This window comes from Thunnus albacares, chromosome 14 (assembly GCF_914725855.1).
Source record: "Thunnus albacares chromosome 14, fThuAlb1.1, whole genome shotgun sequence".
NCBI lineage: Eukaryota > Metazoa > Chordata > Actinopteri > Scombriformes > Scombridae > Thunnus > Thunnus albacares.
The window spans coordinates 8,276,200-8,296,041 of NC_058119.1; the positions used below are offsets into that span (position 1 = coordinate 8,276,200).

The 19,842-nt window shown below is 39.1% G+C and overlaps 1 protein-coding gene across 1 annotated transcript in view; it reads left to right on the forward strand.

The window, feature by feature from the left end:
• Positions 1 to 19,842, forward strand: part of plpp4 (phospholipid phosphatase 4) — a 49,075-nt gene that overhangs the window by 12,708 nt on the left and 16,525 nt on the right. The window contains exons 2-3 of the mRNA XM_044371967.1: positions 10,100 to 10,208; positions 17,318 to 17,408. Coding sequence (XP_044227902.1) covers positions 10,100 to 10,208; positions 17,318 to 17,408 — 200 coding nt within the window. The remainder of the gene's footprint in view (positions 1 to 10,099; positions 10,209 to 17,317; positions 17,409 to 19,842) is intronic.

The window sequence follows — 19,842 nt, forward strand, 5'->3', positions numbered from 1 at the left end:
TAAAGGAACAATCCACCATAAATCACTTCAACACTGTTAATAAAGTCGTTGTTGTATCTGGCAAATGTGGGCAACAGTGGAGTTTGAAAGCAAGAGTGTCTCTCTAAAACATTGATGATTATAATCAGGTTTTGCTTCCAATTGCTCAGAATTGTGGAGCAAATTATTATTTTTTTTTAGAGATTTGTCATTTTGAGATATTGTTGAAGAGAGAGATCTCTTATCTCAAATAATAGCCTCAATAGGGTGAAATTTTACCCAAAATAGGCATTTTGAGTTGAGTTTGAGTGCAAATTATTTTTTCTTACCAACACTGCAATCCACAGTTAAATGGACAATACCCAAACAATAGGCATGAATTTACTGCATGTACAACAACACATCCTCATAATTAAATGACCACATAGGTCAATTGTACCATGTACTCTCAAATGACCCATAGCAGTGTTGTCTAATGCGTCGCCTCTACTAGTGCTTTCCAAAACCATTACAAATTACTGTAAAAAAAACAGTGGTCTCCTGCAGTTAAGTCCACTTTTTACTATCTATCTATCTAGCCATCCACCCAACCTGCCTCCTCATAATATGGAAATTTGTCACCTTATATAGATGACATCTGAACTGCGTCACTTCTCTGGATCATAATTACTACGGCTGCTTGATGGCGTCTGTCACTCAAACGTAACTATAGGTCGTTTTTTCCAGCGGAATTTTCTACCTATACTGTTGTTTTTATTCTGAGGACAGGCTGTTTACAAAATTATTCTACATTTTGAGAAATATGCCTATTTACTTACTTTCCAAGAGTTAGATGACAGGATCAATACCACTCTCATGTCCAGGCCCAGACTGGCAATCGGGAGCACTGGGACTTTTGTCCAGTGGCCTGGCCTGCTAAATGGCACAAAAAGCCTGCCGCAGGCCACAGATTTTTTTTTTTTGACCCTGAACGCAACACTGCCCTGCGTGCAGTGCCAACCAGGCGCTATAAAAGTAGAGAGCGAGTGGAGAGAGAGAGAGAGTTGTTGTTACACATTTCCTTTGGCAGTAGTGCATTTAGTACGGCTAAATGACTTGGCAGCAGAGAGGGAGAGAGGGAAAAAAAGAAAGATAAAGCTAGCTAGCTAACGTTTGCTACCTAGCTAACGAAGCTAATGTTACTGATGTGTCATCATCATCCATTGTATCCATATTAAAGCTGCCAAGAAACTGGACAATCAATAGTAAAAGTGGTAGTTCTATTTATAATTTCCTCAAAAACATTGATGGCATAATTGGCATATCTAGCCTAGTTAATGTGGTCAATATTATTTGAAAATTCATTTGTTTTGGAGAAAATTTCAGTCAGTGAGTTCATACTTTGAGCTCATAATTTGAAATTATTGAGACAACACAACATCTTCTGCCAAAAAAATTGTTTTAAACAGGTGTATTCAAACTTCTGATGGGTGTATATCAGTAAACAGAATAGGGTATTGTGCTCTTGCTCTTTTCTTTGAATAAATAGAGAGAGAGTGGTTAACTGTATTATATTGGTACATTAAAAGATATGGCGTGCTCTTGCTTTTTTTCTTTTTGAAGGTGGAGAGAGTAGCATTTGTGCCACAGCAGTAGTAGTAATGTCGTCTCCCTCCTTAATGATATGTACCTTTGGTTTTATTTGAGCCCATAACAGTACATTGTACTAAGCAGTTGTTGGCTCACTAGTTTGTTATTCATATGCACTAAAATGCAGGACATCAAGTCTTTGTAACTAAAATTTTCCTAGCGGGCTACCCCCAGACCCCCATTTATAAAGTGGCCTGACTGGGGCTATATTCGCGCTATATTTCCCGGCCTGAATGATTTTCCCAGTCCGGCCATCTCTGTTTTAAGTACGGAGCTGGAGCCAGGAGGCGATTACCCTAGCTTAGCATTAAAAACTGGAAGCAGGGGGAATATAGCCAGAGATGCTCTGGCTATACAGAAGTACTGGGAGGGTGTTTAAACTTTTAATCGTCAAAAAACAGATACAGCACATTAACTATCCCTAAATCCACAAATTGACATTTTTCACATGTCTCTTTATGTACACATTAAACTAACAAGATACATAATTTTAATTAGAGAGCTTAACATGCACTTAATGCACAGACATGAGATTGATATTGATCCTCTCATCTAACTCTCAGAAAGTGTTTTTCCCAAAATGTTGAGCTATTTCTTTAAATGCAGTAGTTTGGGTACTGCCAAAAGTCATTGTGAGAAAATGAGTCAGTCAAGTCGTAGAAAAGTGGGTATCAAAAAAGTTTACTGCAACACTTCATCTCAACACATTTAAGTCACTGCAATATAAGAGCATCCAAGGGTGACATTTTGCTCTATACAGCGCAACAGAGAAAGAGACAGCTCAATAGATCTGATGAGCCGACACCAATGGGCCGTTAAAGTTGATGCATTTACTCAGCAAGCTCAATGAACATAAGCCTTGGACCTGTGGAGCATTTGCAAAGCCCGCTGGCAAATCATCTGCGCGTAGCAGCTTGGCTCCTTGCTTTCCTGCTGTGGGTGGGAAACTTATCTCTCCATGCCCCCCCACCATGCTTCCTTGATTCCTCAATCCCCCTGTGTCCCCTGGCCATGTCCTAACAGCTTCAGACCAGTGCATTTCCTAATACCTGCCTACAGGTTTCTGACCTTTCTGAAAGTGTCTCCAGGGCGTTTATCGTGACCAGACACCTGTAGTCAGACCAAGCCATCCCTCATTTTGCTTCTCATTAAACTGTGGCTTCTTTAATACGCCTTATTGAATTAGCCAGTGTGAATGGCTAATTAAATAAAAAATTTAAAAATGAAGCCTGTCCTCCATATCCCCCACCAGCAGTTTGCGTGACAAGCAAAGGATGGCGTTTTCTTTTTTTTCCTCTCCCCTTTAGCCAACTTCAGAGGGGATATCTCCAGGGAAGCCAGAGCAAGCTGAGTGTCACTCAGCATCTATCCTGCTCCCCTCAAGTCTCCCCTGCCTGTGACAGGATCGGTGCTGTGCATTCCTGACACGTTTGGTCAAGGCCCTGACAGTAACCACTAATACACACACAGATGGAGAGAGAGGGGATGTGACATTTATTGCACACGCACAATTCTTACTTGCATAGCAGAGTAAGTATAAAGAAGACACTAGGATCTCAGCAATTACCTTGATTCAATGTGATCATATTAGCTTTGCAGTTTGCTGTACGGGAAAATCCGATGAGGATATTAATATTATGAGTGTATTTTTCCCCAGAGCAGGCGTATGAATGTTGTTTGCACTTTCGTTCTGTCTCTAATAGCCTTTATAGCCTTTAAATCTATTGCCATAAACAGCCTCTCTTCCAGCTTTATTACCTAATGTTTCTGCACATTTCCCTGCAGTTTATTCTTTTAAGCAAAAAAATACAGTCTCATTTCATAATTTTAGGTTTCTCAAATCCAAATGGAATCTACAAGGTTGATTGTTACTTGCCTGATTGAAACTTCTGATCCTAAAATGTGCAGTTATGGCCTCAGCCCCTTGATAATCAACACCACTTGTACACAAGCATTAGTTGTCAATGCAGCAGTGTGCTCTGGTTTATGGATCCAATAATGAAGGAAATAAAGCAGCACAGTTAAATCAAGAACGTATCCTCAGTCTGTCAGTGCTCTCCCCTCTTTCCCCACTATGACCCACACCTAATCGAATTGCAGCAGCAGAAGCGCTTTATTAAATCACAGATACCCGGTTGTCTTTATTTTAATCCAGTTGTGCCAGAAGAGTAAGATTTGATTTTGCTGGAATAGCAAAAGCATGATTTTTTTTTCCCTGTGTGTAGTAAGAAAGTAATTTAAGTGAAACCCTGTGCTGTGCAACTTCCTGCAGTGTTGAGTGTATAAGTTGTAGATTTGTGACAGACCGAGGCTCACCTGCTGTGGCTGTCATCCATCACTCATTACAAATTTCTCTCCTGTAGGTTAAAACATTGTAGCAGCACATTTCACAGGTGCACAACTCTAGAAGGCTGATGAGAAGAAGTAACGCTATGAACGCATGTGCATTTACTGTATTCCTTTAAGACCTGAAAAATCTGTTTAAAACTGGGTTCATGGTGCATTTTAGGTATTTTTTAGGTACAGCTGTGCAATCTTACGGAACCCAATTCACAGTAACCCGGCAGCTAATATTGCCTTTGTAATGATAGTGTGGGGTTTGCCAAAATTGTTCAACACAGTACATGCCAGAAAGTGCATAAAATGTGCACTTTTTTACTAATATTACATTACTCTATTCTACTTTTAACTTTATATTAATGGCAACCTATCTTGCTCATTTTCAAAATCCTGTGTATCCTGCCTGTCTGGTCCTTCATGCAAATTAAAGCATTAATATGTGCAATGTGTGTGAAGTGAGGTCGAATCAACTTTATGAGAATTCTTCAAAAATCCATAAATAGAAAAGGAAAGTGAAACCTAGCAGACTGAGATCAAACACTTTGATCAAGCGCATCAATTACATAGAATTAAAAGCGGATCTTTAAATGTTTTTTTAAAATGTCAGCATTTTCATATTTTTGAAGGGCTAGTTTTACAGTCTGAGCCTGACCACCCTTTTAATTTGAAACTGGACTGTGCAACAACCAAAGGCCAATGCTCAGAGAATTTAGAGCTTAGAGGTGTTGAGTGGCTGTCAAAGCAGTACGTTGCTGATTTGGCCTCTCCAGAACAACCCGTCTGTGTGCCAGCCTCCTCTGGGACAAAAACTGGCCAGGAATCAGCCAGCGAAGAGTCTGCTCCAACAGTGTCTGCTCTCTTGCTTCATATCTCTTAACATTTCTCCCAGAACTTCTCCATATTTTCATTTCTACCTATATTTATACTATTTTTTTTTTTACCATATTTTTAGTTATAAAACATATTGAGGCCCAAGCTTTCATCATCCACCACTATTTTGCTTTATTGAACAGCCCCAATTCTCCAGTTGCATTTGATGCCATGTAAGAGGAGGAATGGGAATTCACCAATGGTAAATGAACCAGAAGGTGCACCGAACAGAAAAAGATGGGAATTTCCCTCTGGCTCAATACAACCTCTGATCCTAATCACTTATAAATCTCATAAGTCACTTTTCAATAGCTCCTTGCTGTATGATTAAATGACTGAAGTAATAAGTAAGGGGTGACATGTCGGCGCCATCAGACTGAGAGAAAGGCAGTGATGATTGCCCACCTCTGATCTGGTGGGAAAAGTGATTTCAGACTCTGATGTGGCAGATGGTCAGCTCCAGTTTTAAGTCCCCGAATCCCTTCAGCTCACTCCTGCGGTTTTAACCCAGTTGATGGGTGCAAATGCAATCAAATGGACACAGTGCCTGGCAATCTCATCCTTTTGAATGTGTTCATGTGTTACAGCAGGTATTGTAGCAGTCGTACTTGTGAAATGCTGGTGCAAAGTGTGACACAGTGAGCTAAACGTTCTAACCCTTCCCACTTAGGAAGGGCGACACTTGCCCTGGGCTAGCTGTAAGACATTTGAGCAGACCTCTTGCTCTGTGCTTTGCGCCTGTGTGTCGAGAACATTGTAAAGCTCCCTGATATTTTCCATTCCCCTTGAGGGGTGAAGGTCATACGCTCTGTCTGCTAAGTGAGCGATGCAGTGTAAGAGCTGCACTGTGGCCTCCTGCACCTGTAGATAAATGCTGTGTGACTGTAGTTTAATAATAGCTTTGGGCGTTTGGCTCCGGCTCGGCCAACCCCTGCTAGCAGATGTAATGCGATCAATACTGATCAAAACTCTCAGCTTCTGTTTGGATATATCTATGATAGGCTGGTGCACAAATACATTCACACCAACACATGCACACACAGAGACACACAGACATTCAGCCAAAAGATTACTTTCAGACTTAGTTTTGTGAAAATGGGAGCTTGCCTGAAGTTAATCCAACTAAGCTATTCCACTTTTCTGTATGCCTAATTGCTTCGCAGCATATCTAACTAACTAAGAAGGAATTCCTCGACTTTTTTTTTTTTTTAACTTTCTGTCACAGTGGCACAGCTGAAGATATGTATTCCCGAGGCCACAGTCGCAGTTTCTTCCCACAGTGCATTGTAAATCAAGGGCTTTCAAATTAGCTGCTCGTATTGTTCTTGATGCTGTTGTGTGCTAAATCTCCAAAGTGTTTCGGCAGGGACGATGAGAGAGAGAGGAGATCTTGAGAAATAATTCAGTTTTATTTCCTCGGCTGCGGCTGTGCTTGTCAGATTTAGAATATGCGTCAAACAGAGATGGATAGGAATTGGTGATGATAAATTGACCCAATTGCAGAGCTTAATGAAGAGGAACAGGGAAGAGGAAAAATGCAAAAAAGTTCTCGAGTTAGAAAAGGTCAAATGTAAAGATTTAAAGCCAAGATAAAGGCTTGTTATAGTCTGCTCGCTATGGGAATTAATGTGGATGTATGTGGCATTCCTTTTGTCCACTGAGCATAAATGACTCTCACAATTAAATTATTTGCAGAAAAACGAAGCTACCCATCGCTATGAATCTCTAATGTTTTTAAAAAAGTTTAATGTCAACATGGGTTATCTTAAGAACTTCACATATTTACCTTTAATACTTTGGTTGTCAGTTAATGTATAAGGTTTTGGCCTCTATAGAAACTAGTATGCTTTTGCTCAATAATGTCTGTAAACAGAGCAAACAGTAGATGATAAAACAGAATGAGGCACTTCCCAGGCAGCCAGCAGGAGGTGCTGAGTTCAGGGCCTTTTGTGTGCCTTCTGTTTATGGGCACTTGGAGAGCTCATCTGCTCTGGCTGGAGTTCGTGTCAGAAGGGCTCTGATCTCTTTGGGGCACCGATAGGAGTCTGGCTTCGTTTAGACAGTTTAGATCTTTTATTTACGCTTGTTTAGGTGCATTCTGGGAATATTATCTACATGGTTTGTCTTTGTTAATATCTCTCTGTCTCCTTATCTCTTGTCTCTTCTCAATGCCTCTATAGCACCTGCTTACACAGTCATTTACAGAAAGTGTCAAAATCTTATCACAGGACATTAAGCCGGGACTTGAGCATAAGCCACAAACAATAACCAGAAAGGACACCGATTTGGTTGTTACACTGATTATGTCAATTCTGAGTTAGTTTCTACTATCATACATCCACATTACCACCCTCCACAATTTTTGTCTCTTTTTTTTGAATCAATGTGATTACAATTATTCCACAGCAGGATAAATAGGGGCACATGCTGTGTATGTCATTATCTCTTCAAGCTCTATCATTAGCTCTATCATTAGCTCTACTGATGTGACTGTAATCCACATTGTCCTTCCTCCTTCACACAGGAAATGTTGCCTCTGCCACCAGCTGCAAATGATAAACTTCCTACTGCTTTCATCTCAGCCTCTAAATTACAATAAAAGTAAAATTAATTTCCACAAAGGCCAGGCACATTTATCCATGTGGTCGGACTCAAGAATGAAGGTATGATTAATTCCAACTGTGTTTGGTGTTTGGAGCCTGAAGTCCTTAAAGTATGTCTAAACCCTATTGGAGTCTTTCTTTTAATAAAGTTTATAGTTGGAAAAGAGAAGATGAGGCAAAAAATCTCAATCTTCTTCAGCCAAGGGGAATCCTTGGAGAGCGGTATTGATTTGTTGGAGGAGATTTGATACAAGTTCTCCAAAAGAAGGGGGAATATTATTACATGTCCAAAAGGCATTTTAATTTTGAGCTTATGAAAGTAATCATCCACAGCAAACAATATTATGGTGAATGTGCCTGTTAATACAGTGCTAATTTTGAAATTTGAGGTTTTCGTTGTCAACTTAAGCTACAACATCTCATTAAATTTTTCATATCAGCTCAAATTATTTTCCTAAGCTGTTTGGAAAAAAATGTTTTTACCATGATGAACAGTAATAACATGCTGTCTTTTCTAACGTTTGTACTCGTATGAGATGTTGGACATCAAAAGCTGATAGAAGTGCCAATTTTTTGATAATGATCGACATATTTCTTTTCCTACTGCAGGAATTTAGTGCATTCTGACATGTACCCATGAAAGCAAATATTGTGCAGATTAATTTTTATCTGTGTTGTTACCTTGGGGGAGTGTGTGTCTCAAACTCATTAAGATGTTAGGGTTGGATGCAAGATAAGCCTTGCAGAGTGACAGGTAGACCACTGCAGTATTTAATGACCTGGGAGTTCAATATGTGTTGGTTAAGGAGGGGGTCTGCCTTGACTGACTCTATCTGGCTATGCTCTATCTCTCTGCTTTTAATCCCTCGGGACTTAAATAACATTCCTTGTCACTGACTATCTGAACAAAGGAGTTGAAGAGAGGACAAGCTGGAGTAATTCGTGAAGCATATTGTGTGTCATTAGCATGGTTTAATTTATGCACCATATACCATAAATGTTGCCGAGGTGAATCTCAAACACAGACTCAGCAAGGTGTAAAATGAGCTAGCACTGATTAGGCTGCTCTCTTGCGAAAACATCATGACACATTATCAACAATAAATAGACTTTCCAGAGTGTGTAATACACTGCATGTCTTTTCAGGAGATTAAGAAATTGTAATTGATTTTCCAGTCGTTTGAAGAGAGGGAAAATAAGAAAAAAAAAAAAAGCTGAATATTCATCCATTTTACGTAAGAAAGGTTTACAGAAGATTTATGTGCCTTTCAGCTAATGGCCGCCTTCAAATCTCCACAGTTAGATTCACACTGAGAAGCTGCACATCATCCAAGATATCCAACACACTTCCGTGGCCGGCCAGCGAGCAGCTCCACTGGAGCAGATGTGTGATAAATGCCTTGCTGAAGGGCATGTGGGTTTTTGGGAGAACATTACTCAGTCATTATTTCCACCTAGATTGAAGCAGTTCATCTGGAGAGTAAACTGCTGGACCTGAGGATTCTTCCTTTAGGCAATAGCCTCACCTGCTATCATTTATTTAGGTCTTTTCCAATTTTTTTTCATGATTGTAAGACATGTTGTAGTAATTTAGAATATATTTGTTTTTTGGTTTAAGCCTAAAGTAAGAATGTTATAGGCTAGATTTACTTTGCTTTAGCTACATCAACCATTACTATTTAAACTGTTGGTCCATTATAGTTTTAGCTAACTAACTATTTATTCAGTGCTTCTAACTAACTATTTAGGTTGGTTTGGTCAAGTTGGCATTCAGTACTACCACTTGGTGGACGTTTCAACCTCGTCCATTACCTTTAGCTGTCTATTTCAACCATTTATCCATTACATCTAGTTCAACTTATCTAATACTTTTAGTTATCTTTAGCTATCTGTTTTAACCATTTATTAATTACTTTTAGTTATCTACTATATTTATCCATCACTTTTAGTTACGACTATTTAAATTGTGTATTCACTACTTTTATTTTACTGTTTGTTTTTTTTTGCTGTTTGCTGTTTTTCAGGGTTGTCTGATTTTTTTGCAGTTGTGACTGAACTTTTCATTTATTTTTGAGCTTATGTGAGCTATTTAGTCAGTCAGTCACTGTCAGGCACACATACAGAGAGAGAGAGACTAACCTAAGACTAGTCTTGCCTTCCTCCGTCCCCTATTTCAACATAATATATCCCCAAAACACAAAATTTTGGTAATAATGTTTGCTGCTTGTTACTAGAAAATAATATCTCAGCAACACTGTAGCTTTTAAAAATATTTATGCTGTAAGTTTTGGACGTTATGCCCCGAGGTGGTAACTCAAAGCCCAACTGTAGAACAGAGCAGCCTATTGAATTGTTTTAGAGTGCGGTGACAAAAAGCCTTTGCTGAGACGACAGAAAACAAGGTCGCGTCTGACAGATCACTGGGTGGCCAGGGAGAGGCTAGAGGAGGCAGGAGCATGCTAATATGCTCCCACAAGAGTGTGAGACATTAGGGCTCTTCAGTGCAGGTGATCTCAAGTGAAGTCACCCTGCTTGTGGAAGAACCAACAGGTTCACACTAAAAAGTCATGTGATATCTTATACTGTACATTGTATTCTGCACTGTATGCAAATGCATCTGATAAATGTCTTAATATAAATTTTAAACGATTAACTGATCTGTTTGTTCTTTGCCACAGATTTACAGAATTCCTGGAGCCCTTTGAGAGAGTGATTCAACCGGAGGAGCTTTGGCTCTATAAGAATCCTCTAGTTGAGTCAGACCACATTCCCAAGAGGGTCATGTTCGTAAGTACCTGCTGTCTAATTATGCTATCCTCTTATTACAAACTTGATTGCCACTAAATTATTGTTGTTTTTTTCCATGAACCGTATCCTCTGCTTAATTCTTAGTAATCTGTGTGGCGCATAAATCCTTCATTTAAGGCAATCAATACTATGAAGCCTCTTCTCTCCCCTGTTGAGGTGAGGCCTGAACTGCCTTGATAGATATAAGTGGGGCTTTACAGAGCTGTGGTGATTAGCACTTCTAATGTAAATATCATCTCTTCTTAGACAGAGGTGGGCAGTACAGGGTTAAGATGAATTTCTAACCAATACAACACGGACTGGAAATATTTTTCCTCTGGCTCATGCTGTAAACACTGAGCAAATAACCTACAGTAAAGAATCTCTTGGCAAACACTTCTACCCAGCACATATTCAAGCGTCTGTCCTCAGCAACCACCACTGGCTTCAATACACTTAAAATACAGCCTTCTGGGCATTGCAGAGCTCATTCTAATATTGCTGTGAGTCATACATTGCTTTCACACTCAGATGGTGAACACTAGATGGTCCTATTTTCAAAGAGTGATTATGGTTAAATAGAACAACAACATGGATGCCCAAACAAAACCAGCTGTTGTAAAAACAAAACCAATCTTTCAATTATTTCCATCTGCCACCAACATCTAGACCTTCTAATGACGTGCAATTTTTGGGAAACAGTTGTAATAGGATACTTTATGGGTTTTTAAAGATCATGATGGTTAACATGCTTGTTCTCTTTCCTGCCAGAAGTTAGAAGAGTAGATTTACACAGTTCTCATGTCTGTGCAATAAATATGTTGCAATAAGAGGGCAATTAGCCTTGCTTAGCATAACAGCAGGAAGCAGGGGGATACAGCTTGTCTGGCTCTGCTTAAAGTTCCAAATACACTTATAGCAGCAAGTTTATATCTCACTAATTAACATGTTATATCTTGTTTGTTTGATCCATATACGAACGGAAATGTAAAAACAGCAAGTTGTGATTTTACAGAGAGTTACGGGGTCGTATACTGTCACTTCTGGGTGAACAGCAGCCAGGCCCCACTGGTTGCTTGGCAACTAGTGGGGCCCCATAGGAGCTCACAGCATCTGGTAAAAAAAAATATAAGCCTGGGCATATATATGTTGGAGAGTTGCAATGGTAACTTTAAACAAAAAACACGGCTGTCTAAAACTGAACATCCAGGCACTTTCAGCAGAATGCGCTCCATATGAAGCAGAACTGCTTTTTAAAGTTGTTATAATAGAAATATCATCTAAATATATTTTCCATTCTAGTGGAAATTGAGCCCTGATGATGATGATTGCATTATGTGCCCTATACTATATATAATAATCTTATTTTCTCCTATCACATCAAACAGTGATCAAGCCATCTTTTAAAGGTTTAATACCAAGTTGTTATGTGGGGTATTATCAGTGCACTGTAAGGCCTTGCACTGTTATGTGGCAGCAATGACAGCTTTTTGTACAAATGTAACTTCATTATGGCTTTTAAAAAAACCAACAGAACATTAAAAACTCATTTCTCGTTATTATACCAGAAATATCTGTTTTGTGAATTAGCTGGACAGCCCACAGTTTCATTTAATAATTTCTCAGATAGGTTGAAACTCCGTACAGCAGATGTACCAACTTTTCAAAGGACCTAGTAGGTATTCACTGTTCAAGCAAAATATGAAACCAACTTAACAAGCAAAGACTTGCCTGCCCATTGCTTGTTTTGCACACTCCTTAGCAAACTGACAGGGTTTGATTGACTGGTGCTCAACTCCATCCAATGCTCCTCCACACACATCAGTCATCTCATTATGTTCAGAAACAGCTGCAGAGAAGGTGGTAAGCACAAACTGTCAGTCAATTCACGTTATAAATAATGCCATCTAAACTTTAGTGTATGGAATATTAAAATAAATTCAATATGGACAGTATACTATATTTCAAGGCTCAGCTTAGCTCCACTTAATGATGTTTTGAAGCCCGTGTGCCAGACCACTTCATCCAATGATTAACATAATAGGGTTAAAAAAGAAATTTATTGAATTTATTTATTGAATGGGACAGTGTGCAGTTTGAAACATTAAAGATGCACTGCACTAGAGTTAGCTTGAAGCTAATTTGCGTCTGTAGTCCCCGACAAAAAACATACAACAGCACAACAACAAATAGTAAAAAGCAAACCCCCCTCACCCCCGACAATGTCAATTAGAAATAATGTAAACTAAACTCAGTGCGACTCAATGGTCACACAGCTGATTGGTCTTTAGTACATGTTTCAGTCTGGTCTTGAATGCATTGATAGAACTACAGTTCTTCGTATCATCAGGTAGATTAAAAAGAGCTTTAGATTCCTCATCAACAAACAGTTTGCTGGGTATTTGTTATAAGCACTCAGAAGTGCATAATAGAAGGCTTCAAAGAATCAAGAAGTAAGCACACACTAGCATAGACAAAACACCTACAATTAAACATCCTATTCCATTTGTCTTTGGTGCTGAACATCCTGAAAAAGCCATAGATAAGCCCTTGAGCTTGTCTACAGCTTATCTGTACTCTATTATTTCTATATACTTTTTCCACATGCTTTATGAAAAATGATGACAGTTTAAATTAACTTCAATGTCCATGGATCTTTGCTGATGACAAGCCACTAAATAATGAGTGGAAGAGAAAGGCCCTCCCCCCAGACGCCTCTTAGGGAAAATGCTCCCAGCGCTGACACCCAGCAGTCAGGCTTCTTCAATGTCATTGCTCTGACAGTGGCCCTGAAGGTGTGGAGAATTTATCTGGCTATTAAAAATAGTACATGGAGAGGATTTATATGAAGCTACATTATGACTCAACACGACCTTCTTAAAGATATACTGTATTAGTCTGAACGCGGCCTCAAGAGGCAATCTTTGATTAACTCATTATGGGAGTAGCAGGAATATTCTCAGTGCTTGCTATTTATTAATGGGCCCAGTGGTTTTACAGTACAAACCTCCAGACCAGTGTAGCTAAAGGTCACATTTCTGTCCCGTTGCATGAGTAAACACAGGCTATTAGCATGCAGCTCACAAATCAGTGCCTGATTATTACACTGCATCCTGGAGCAAAACCTTGTTGATCCCATATTCTGCAAAACTTAATGTAATTAAGGTAAAATATTAAGGTTAGTTAGGTAAAACAGATATTCTCTATAGAAGAAATGCAGGAAATAAAATACAGAAAATAACTGAAACTAGGTTACAGTCATTTTTACTCAACTACTGTACATTGAGTCATATTATTACTGAGAGTTATTATTATTGAATCTGAGAGCCACAGATATGAGTATAGTCCACCCTCTTGGCAGGCACTTGGTGAAAGGTACAGATGAATTGTTTAATGAGATTTACACAAGTAAAGATGTGTACTTAGATCTTTCACCCATGAAAAAAAGACTTTCATTACAGTTACTCACATATTGTACACTCACATATCAAGAGACACACGACCTTTGAAGAGAGGGTTCCAGTAATACAGTATAGCTATTTAAAGGAATGATTTTCAAACATGAAGCACACGCATGGTATTAAATCTTCATAGGGATGTGTTAAACAATCATACAAGAGATATGTAAGTAAACAGATAGGATTGCTCCACTGTAAGTATCTATAAATCTTCTTTAAAATATTGTAAGATATATCATCAATATAGTCAAACCTGTAAAATGTTTTTGGACAACTGTTTTATGCTCTTATGATTACCAATGTATAATTTTAGCATATGAAGAGAAATAAATAAGTTAAATACGGTCAGGAGTTGTAAATGAAAGTGTGTGTAAACCACCAAATCACCCTCCAAAGTGAGGCTGACCTTTGTACTGTTATAGTTGTGTCAACCTAAAGACTGTGAGCAGATGTCTCAATTTGACAGAGAAAGAGATATTTTTTTCACTGGATTCCCTCACAATCTCACTAATAAACTGGGTGCTGCTGTGACTGACTGAAATTGAAATTGTCACAATTTTATATCGAATTTGGGAACATCATTACAAAAGTTATTGTAATGATGTGCATTGCATAGAAATAACATAATTTGAGTAATGTTTATGCTTCACACAAACAAGTAACTACAGCAGGGGTTGGCGGTGTGGTGGGGGAGGGAGTAACGTTAGAAGAAAACAGGAGAAAAACTGTGAGTTTGTTCATTTAGTCTAATAATGAAGGCAGATATAAATTCTTTAGTATGTGTAAGCAAACTGGTTTGGTAGAATATTTATGTTTTTACAAAATGAGAGAAACTGCACAATGAAGATGGTAAACTCATATTTTCTGTCCGTTGATTTTCATATGAACAAACAGATCAGCCTGATTGAATATCATGGATGTATTATAAGAGCTGGATACCGGATCGAAAATGGCACCCATTCAGTCCAATAAGAATTGCTCAGCTGGCACATACGCCAAAAAAAAGTTTCTAGCCTCTGGATTTGCCTCCGTGTTGTGCGGCCCACTTAATATGCACAGTGGTGTTTCCCCCGCTGGCCCTGCCTGCAAGTTCCCACTCGGCCAATAGACTTCACATTGTAATGTCAATTATGTCAAAAATTCATAAAAAAAAGGGTCATAATTGACCTTGTTTGCAGTTCGGGGTGTCCTGTCAACAGTTTTACAGATGTCTCTTACAATGGTGGTCTATGGGGAAAACGTTTTTTGGGCCGCAGGCGTATTTTTCACTGCAATACCATGAGCGGCCACAGGGAAAAATTGGCTGCAAGGCTGAGTGGTGGAGCCTTATTCAACTCTTATAATACATCCATGCTGAATAATGATCCAGTGAATAGTGATCCAGCTGTAGGGCTGGTAGCTTGGCTAAGTGATTTCTAGAGGGGTTTCTTCCTGTTAGCTACCACAGCTAATTGGAAGAGAGTCCTCTACTGGTTATTCTTGTAATATACTCTATGTAACTAAAACATAGCATGCGCAGGATTTGTCTGTGCAATATTCTACATTTATCATATAGTAATAAGACAATAGAAAGAGGTTTGCCACCTGACAAGTCATTGTGAGATATAGCTTTCGGGGAAAATAAAAGTGCTGTCCTTTTCTTCTTTTGGTTGCGCAATGGTTGAAGGAATTCCTTTGTGCCATAAATTGAGCCTTCATTTTCCAGGGAGACTGTACCCAGTGGCAGACGGAATTGCTTAGTGAAAGCAACGCTTATAGGGAACCAATCTTAACGCCGATGGTGTCATTATTCTATAGCCATTACACTGTGCAATCCACATTTACTTCATAATGATAAGTTAAAGCAAAAAAGGTGTCTATTTCTACTTGAAAATTTCTTTGCACTGTGTAAGGCCTAGATTTTGCACTATATTGTTCTCACTGAAGCTACAGTATGGTGTTTAATTAGTCTCAAAACCCATGCACATAAAAACCAGGCACGTGCAGGTGATACAAACACATGGAACAATATTGGTGAGCAGAAAAGAATCCTTGTGAGGGCACATTTCTGCTCTGTATGCCCAAATGTGGTCCCCCGAGCACAGACCTGTGACGAGTACAAACGTGTAGGGAGGCTACATGTGCAACTGCTCAACACTCACTCTCTTCTCTCGATTTGTTCACTTTGAATACTGACCATCACCTTTAATTGGTTCAATTGGCCTGAGACAACAACCATTTTAGCTCTCAGTTGGATAGAGGAAGTCAAAGGAAAGGAAGTAGTGCACTGAAGTATTAAATACATGCAGTGAGATACAAGGCAAGACATAGTACTTGACACGGCTCAAACAGAATTCAGAATAAAGAAGGCAGGAATAGAAATTAAATTCATGTGGATCCGTGCACATGTCTGTGTGGATGGGAATGATAATTATGCAAAGGGAGCAACAAGAAAAAGAGAAATAAGTATGGTCGTAAAATATAGCAAGGCTAAGGTTAAAAGTATAATCAAATCAATGAAAAAGAAATGGCAGGAAGAGTGGGATAGAGGAAATAAGGGCTGATACTACTGCAGCATTCAAAGAAAAGTAGGAGAAATGAGAGGAAGCAATAGAAATAGAAAGGAGGAGGACATTATATCAAGAATGAGGTTTGGTCACACCGGTCTGAACAGTACATTAAACGTCATGAATAAGCATGCTACAGGTGGATGTGAACATTGTCGACTACAGGAAACAGTGGAGCAGGTATTTTTATACTGTCCTAAGTATCAACAAGAGAGACAGATGCAGGAATTGATAGGAGAATTTAAAGGTATAGTATAGTAACTGTTCTGATCCACACTCCAATCCAGAAGGTGGCAGTAATGCACCTAAAAGCTGTTTGCCAACCGCCATTAAAAAAACAAAAGACATCCCCGCCTCCAGCCTCAAAAGTCAACTTGATGAGTGAGTGAGTGTTGAGCAGTTGCGAGCGTGTTGGGAGGGTGGACCTCTCACTCGTCACAGCCCCTTGCTCGCGGGACTGCATTTGTGCATGCAGAGCAGAAACGTGCACTCCCATCACGTGCACACGCCTGGTTTTTATGTGTGCGGGTTTTGAGACTAATTAAACACCATAGAAGTGACTGTTTGTATTTATGCGTGTGAATCCAACTGCAAGTATGAATCCAGCTACTTCAAAGGATACAGTGAGGTTCAAAATTAGTTTATAATTGGCAGAGATACACAGATGTGCACGTGGCTGAACTGATGAACAATACTCAAGGGAAATTCAATATGTGTGTTATAATAATGGAACTAAAACCCAGCCTTTGTTTTTACTACCTCTGTTGCTAAGGCAAAGAAAATATATTGAGTTTGGCCAAAGAGTAATTAATACATTCTGAGACATGAATATTTACCTAGGTTCTGAGGTGGCCCAAATCTCTTATCAAGTGAGGTGCAAATACTTTTCTGTGCAGGGAGGAAACCTCAATAAACAATAAAGAAGCTTCTTTGGCCCCTCAGTTTACTTTGTTAAATTAACTCTGAATAATAGGTAGGTTCATGTCATTCCCTGAGGCAGAAATCATTTTACGATTAACCAGCAAAACAGAACCCGTGGAATGCTGCAGCGCATTGCTAATGTCACAGTGATAACTATACATTTTTTGTCTTGATTTCCTCACAGGCAATTTCATTCCTTACCCCACTGGCGGTGATATTTGTGGTGAAGATAATTCAGAGGACGGACAAGACAGAGATCAAAGAGGCATGTTTAGGTACGTGGAACCAATTACTTGAAATGTTATGTCACAAATTTATTGCTCTTGCTTTCGAAAGACCAAAAAGCAGCATTTTCACCATGGTTGCAGCACAAACTGAAGTTACTGAAGCTTTTTTATGACAACCAGACTTTTCTCTTTCTCGTTTTCTTGCTATTAAATATCTTTGCATGGGCTAACATTGGCCACCAAAAAGTACTTTATTGTGCTTTTCAACTCTGTGACCTACCATTACAGTCAATATGGTAGCATATTTAAGTTCATCTTAATCACAGGAGCTGTGAGTACTTACACACATTTAAAAATGCATGCTATCTGTTCAACTCTCAAACAGCATCTAGGCATTTCTCTCACACAGCAGCACTTTTCCCCTTCGTCATTTTCCCTGAGTCGAGAAGCCTGTTGAGGCGTTGGCACATCATAGAGCATTAAGAAAGTTTAACACAAATCCAATTAAAGAGACACAAGGAGATGAATCAGGTGGAGAGAGGGTAGCTCAGTGCATCTGTGTAAAGATTACAGTGCTCTGTAGAACTTAACAGGCCCATTACTGCCTGCAGAGCAGCACTTCTACAAAGCTTTATTGGCGAACAGGAAAACAACATCACTCAGAAGAACAAAGAACATAAGGAAGCCTGTTATACTGACAAGTTTGTACATGATCATACTGTCGTTTTGAACATGGCTCCAAAGCTACTTAATGAAAAGAAAAAGATCATGAAAGCAGTTTTTGGACTGGGCGTGCAGTTAAAAAAAAAAAGTTATATTTTTAACTACCTATAGACCTATTTATTTTTTCTTCCCAAGCTAAAAATCACATCACAGAAATGTGGCTTTCCCTGTATTTCCGCTAATTTATTAAGTTCAAAGTTGTCCCTAAGGGTCTTACAATTCTGAACGCATGAAACAAACTCTCAAACAGATATAATTGAGCTAGCATAAATTAAGGTTTTTGAGTTTGATTTTCACCCTTATAATACCAATGGGACTTAGTTTTGCTAATATATTGCATTTATTGTTTGATTTTCTTCCATTTTTCTTTGGAGGAAACACAATGTTCCCTTTGTAGAGCTGTCTAATAATCTTTTATCATTCCCAAACTCCTGCAGCTTAATTGCGCGACTATCTATTAGTCAGGATATAATGAGGCCATTTTGGAAGTTTGATTATATTTTATGACACAGAGATGATTCCGCAGTGATAATTTTTAATTTTGGTTGCAAAGCAAGAAGAATATTATTCATCATCTGAATGTGAGAGTTTGAGGCTCACACAGACGTTATTGTTTGGTGTGTGAAGAGGGAGTAATCTTCCAGTAAGTGAGACAATGAGAGAGTTATCAATAATAAGTGTCTGTGTGGTTTTTGCAATTTCGTTTGTTAAAGCTTTAACTCTCCAGGAATGTACACTACACACTGCTCTCCTGTTTAGTTATTGAATATCAAAAATAGGGAAACTGATGAAAATATTTGGACTGTCACCGTTAACTTGTTATATCAGGAGAAATTATTTCTCTATTAAGAGATTTTGTTAAAATCAATCCATTTTGTTAAATAAATGGCAGTAGTGATGTTTTTCCTCATTTGGTCTGCAATTTTCTGAAACTGCACTAGTGCAATCACTGGTGCAAACTCTGAGTTGCAAGTGCACATGGGTGTGAGCAATTTTGGTGGCCAGAGGCACAAGCTCAATCCTAGCAGCACGGCAAAGAGACTGAAGCAGGTTGAACACACTACTATTAGGAGGAAGAATGCAGTGTCAGCAGGTGCAGTTGTGGTGAGCTTAATTGCCAATTACATCACCTGCCACCCCCTGTAAAAGTAGCAGATAGAGAGTGAGTCCAGGCTAAAGTGGTGGCGCAATGTGTCAGCACAAATACACAGTATCCCATATACTCATATAAAGCATCTCAAATATGCTTCAAGGGAAAATGACATGCCTTTTATTTATTTGACCAGCTAAACAACTCCAGCTACTTTGACCCAAACTGGCTTGTTTGGTGCCAGGAGTAAGTGTAAAATAATCGACTGTCAAAACTGTGTCATTGCTACTGTTGGCTTTGGGCTAGTACAAGATTTATTAATACTTTAATGACCATCAGTAAACTGGACTACATATGAAAGAAAGCAGCTCGAGCAATACTTGAAAGTGCCAGGCCTCATCATACCGAGAGGGATCTGACAAAGGGAACACATTGCAATTTAATGTCCCATATTTGAACTGGTCAAGCGAAACATGTCTCATTTTGGGCTTTCATCTGATCTACAGAGTTTGCCCATAGTAACAAGCTGTTAAATAATATTGACACTGTGCTACTCTCAGCAGCCCATGAACCTAATTCATTTGGGTGCTGGCAACGTAGGGTGAATTCAATTGGCCTGCAGACTACCAGGATTAACCTACGAGGGCAGGCACTCTGGCTAATGATTAG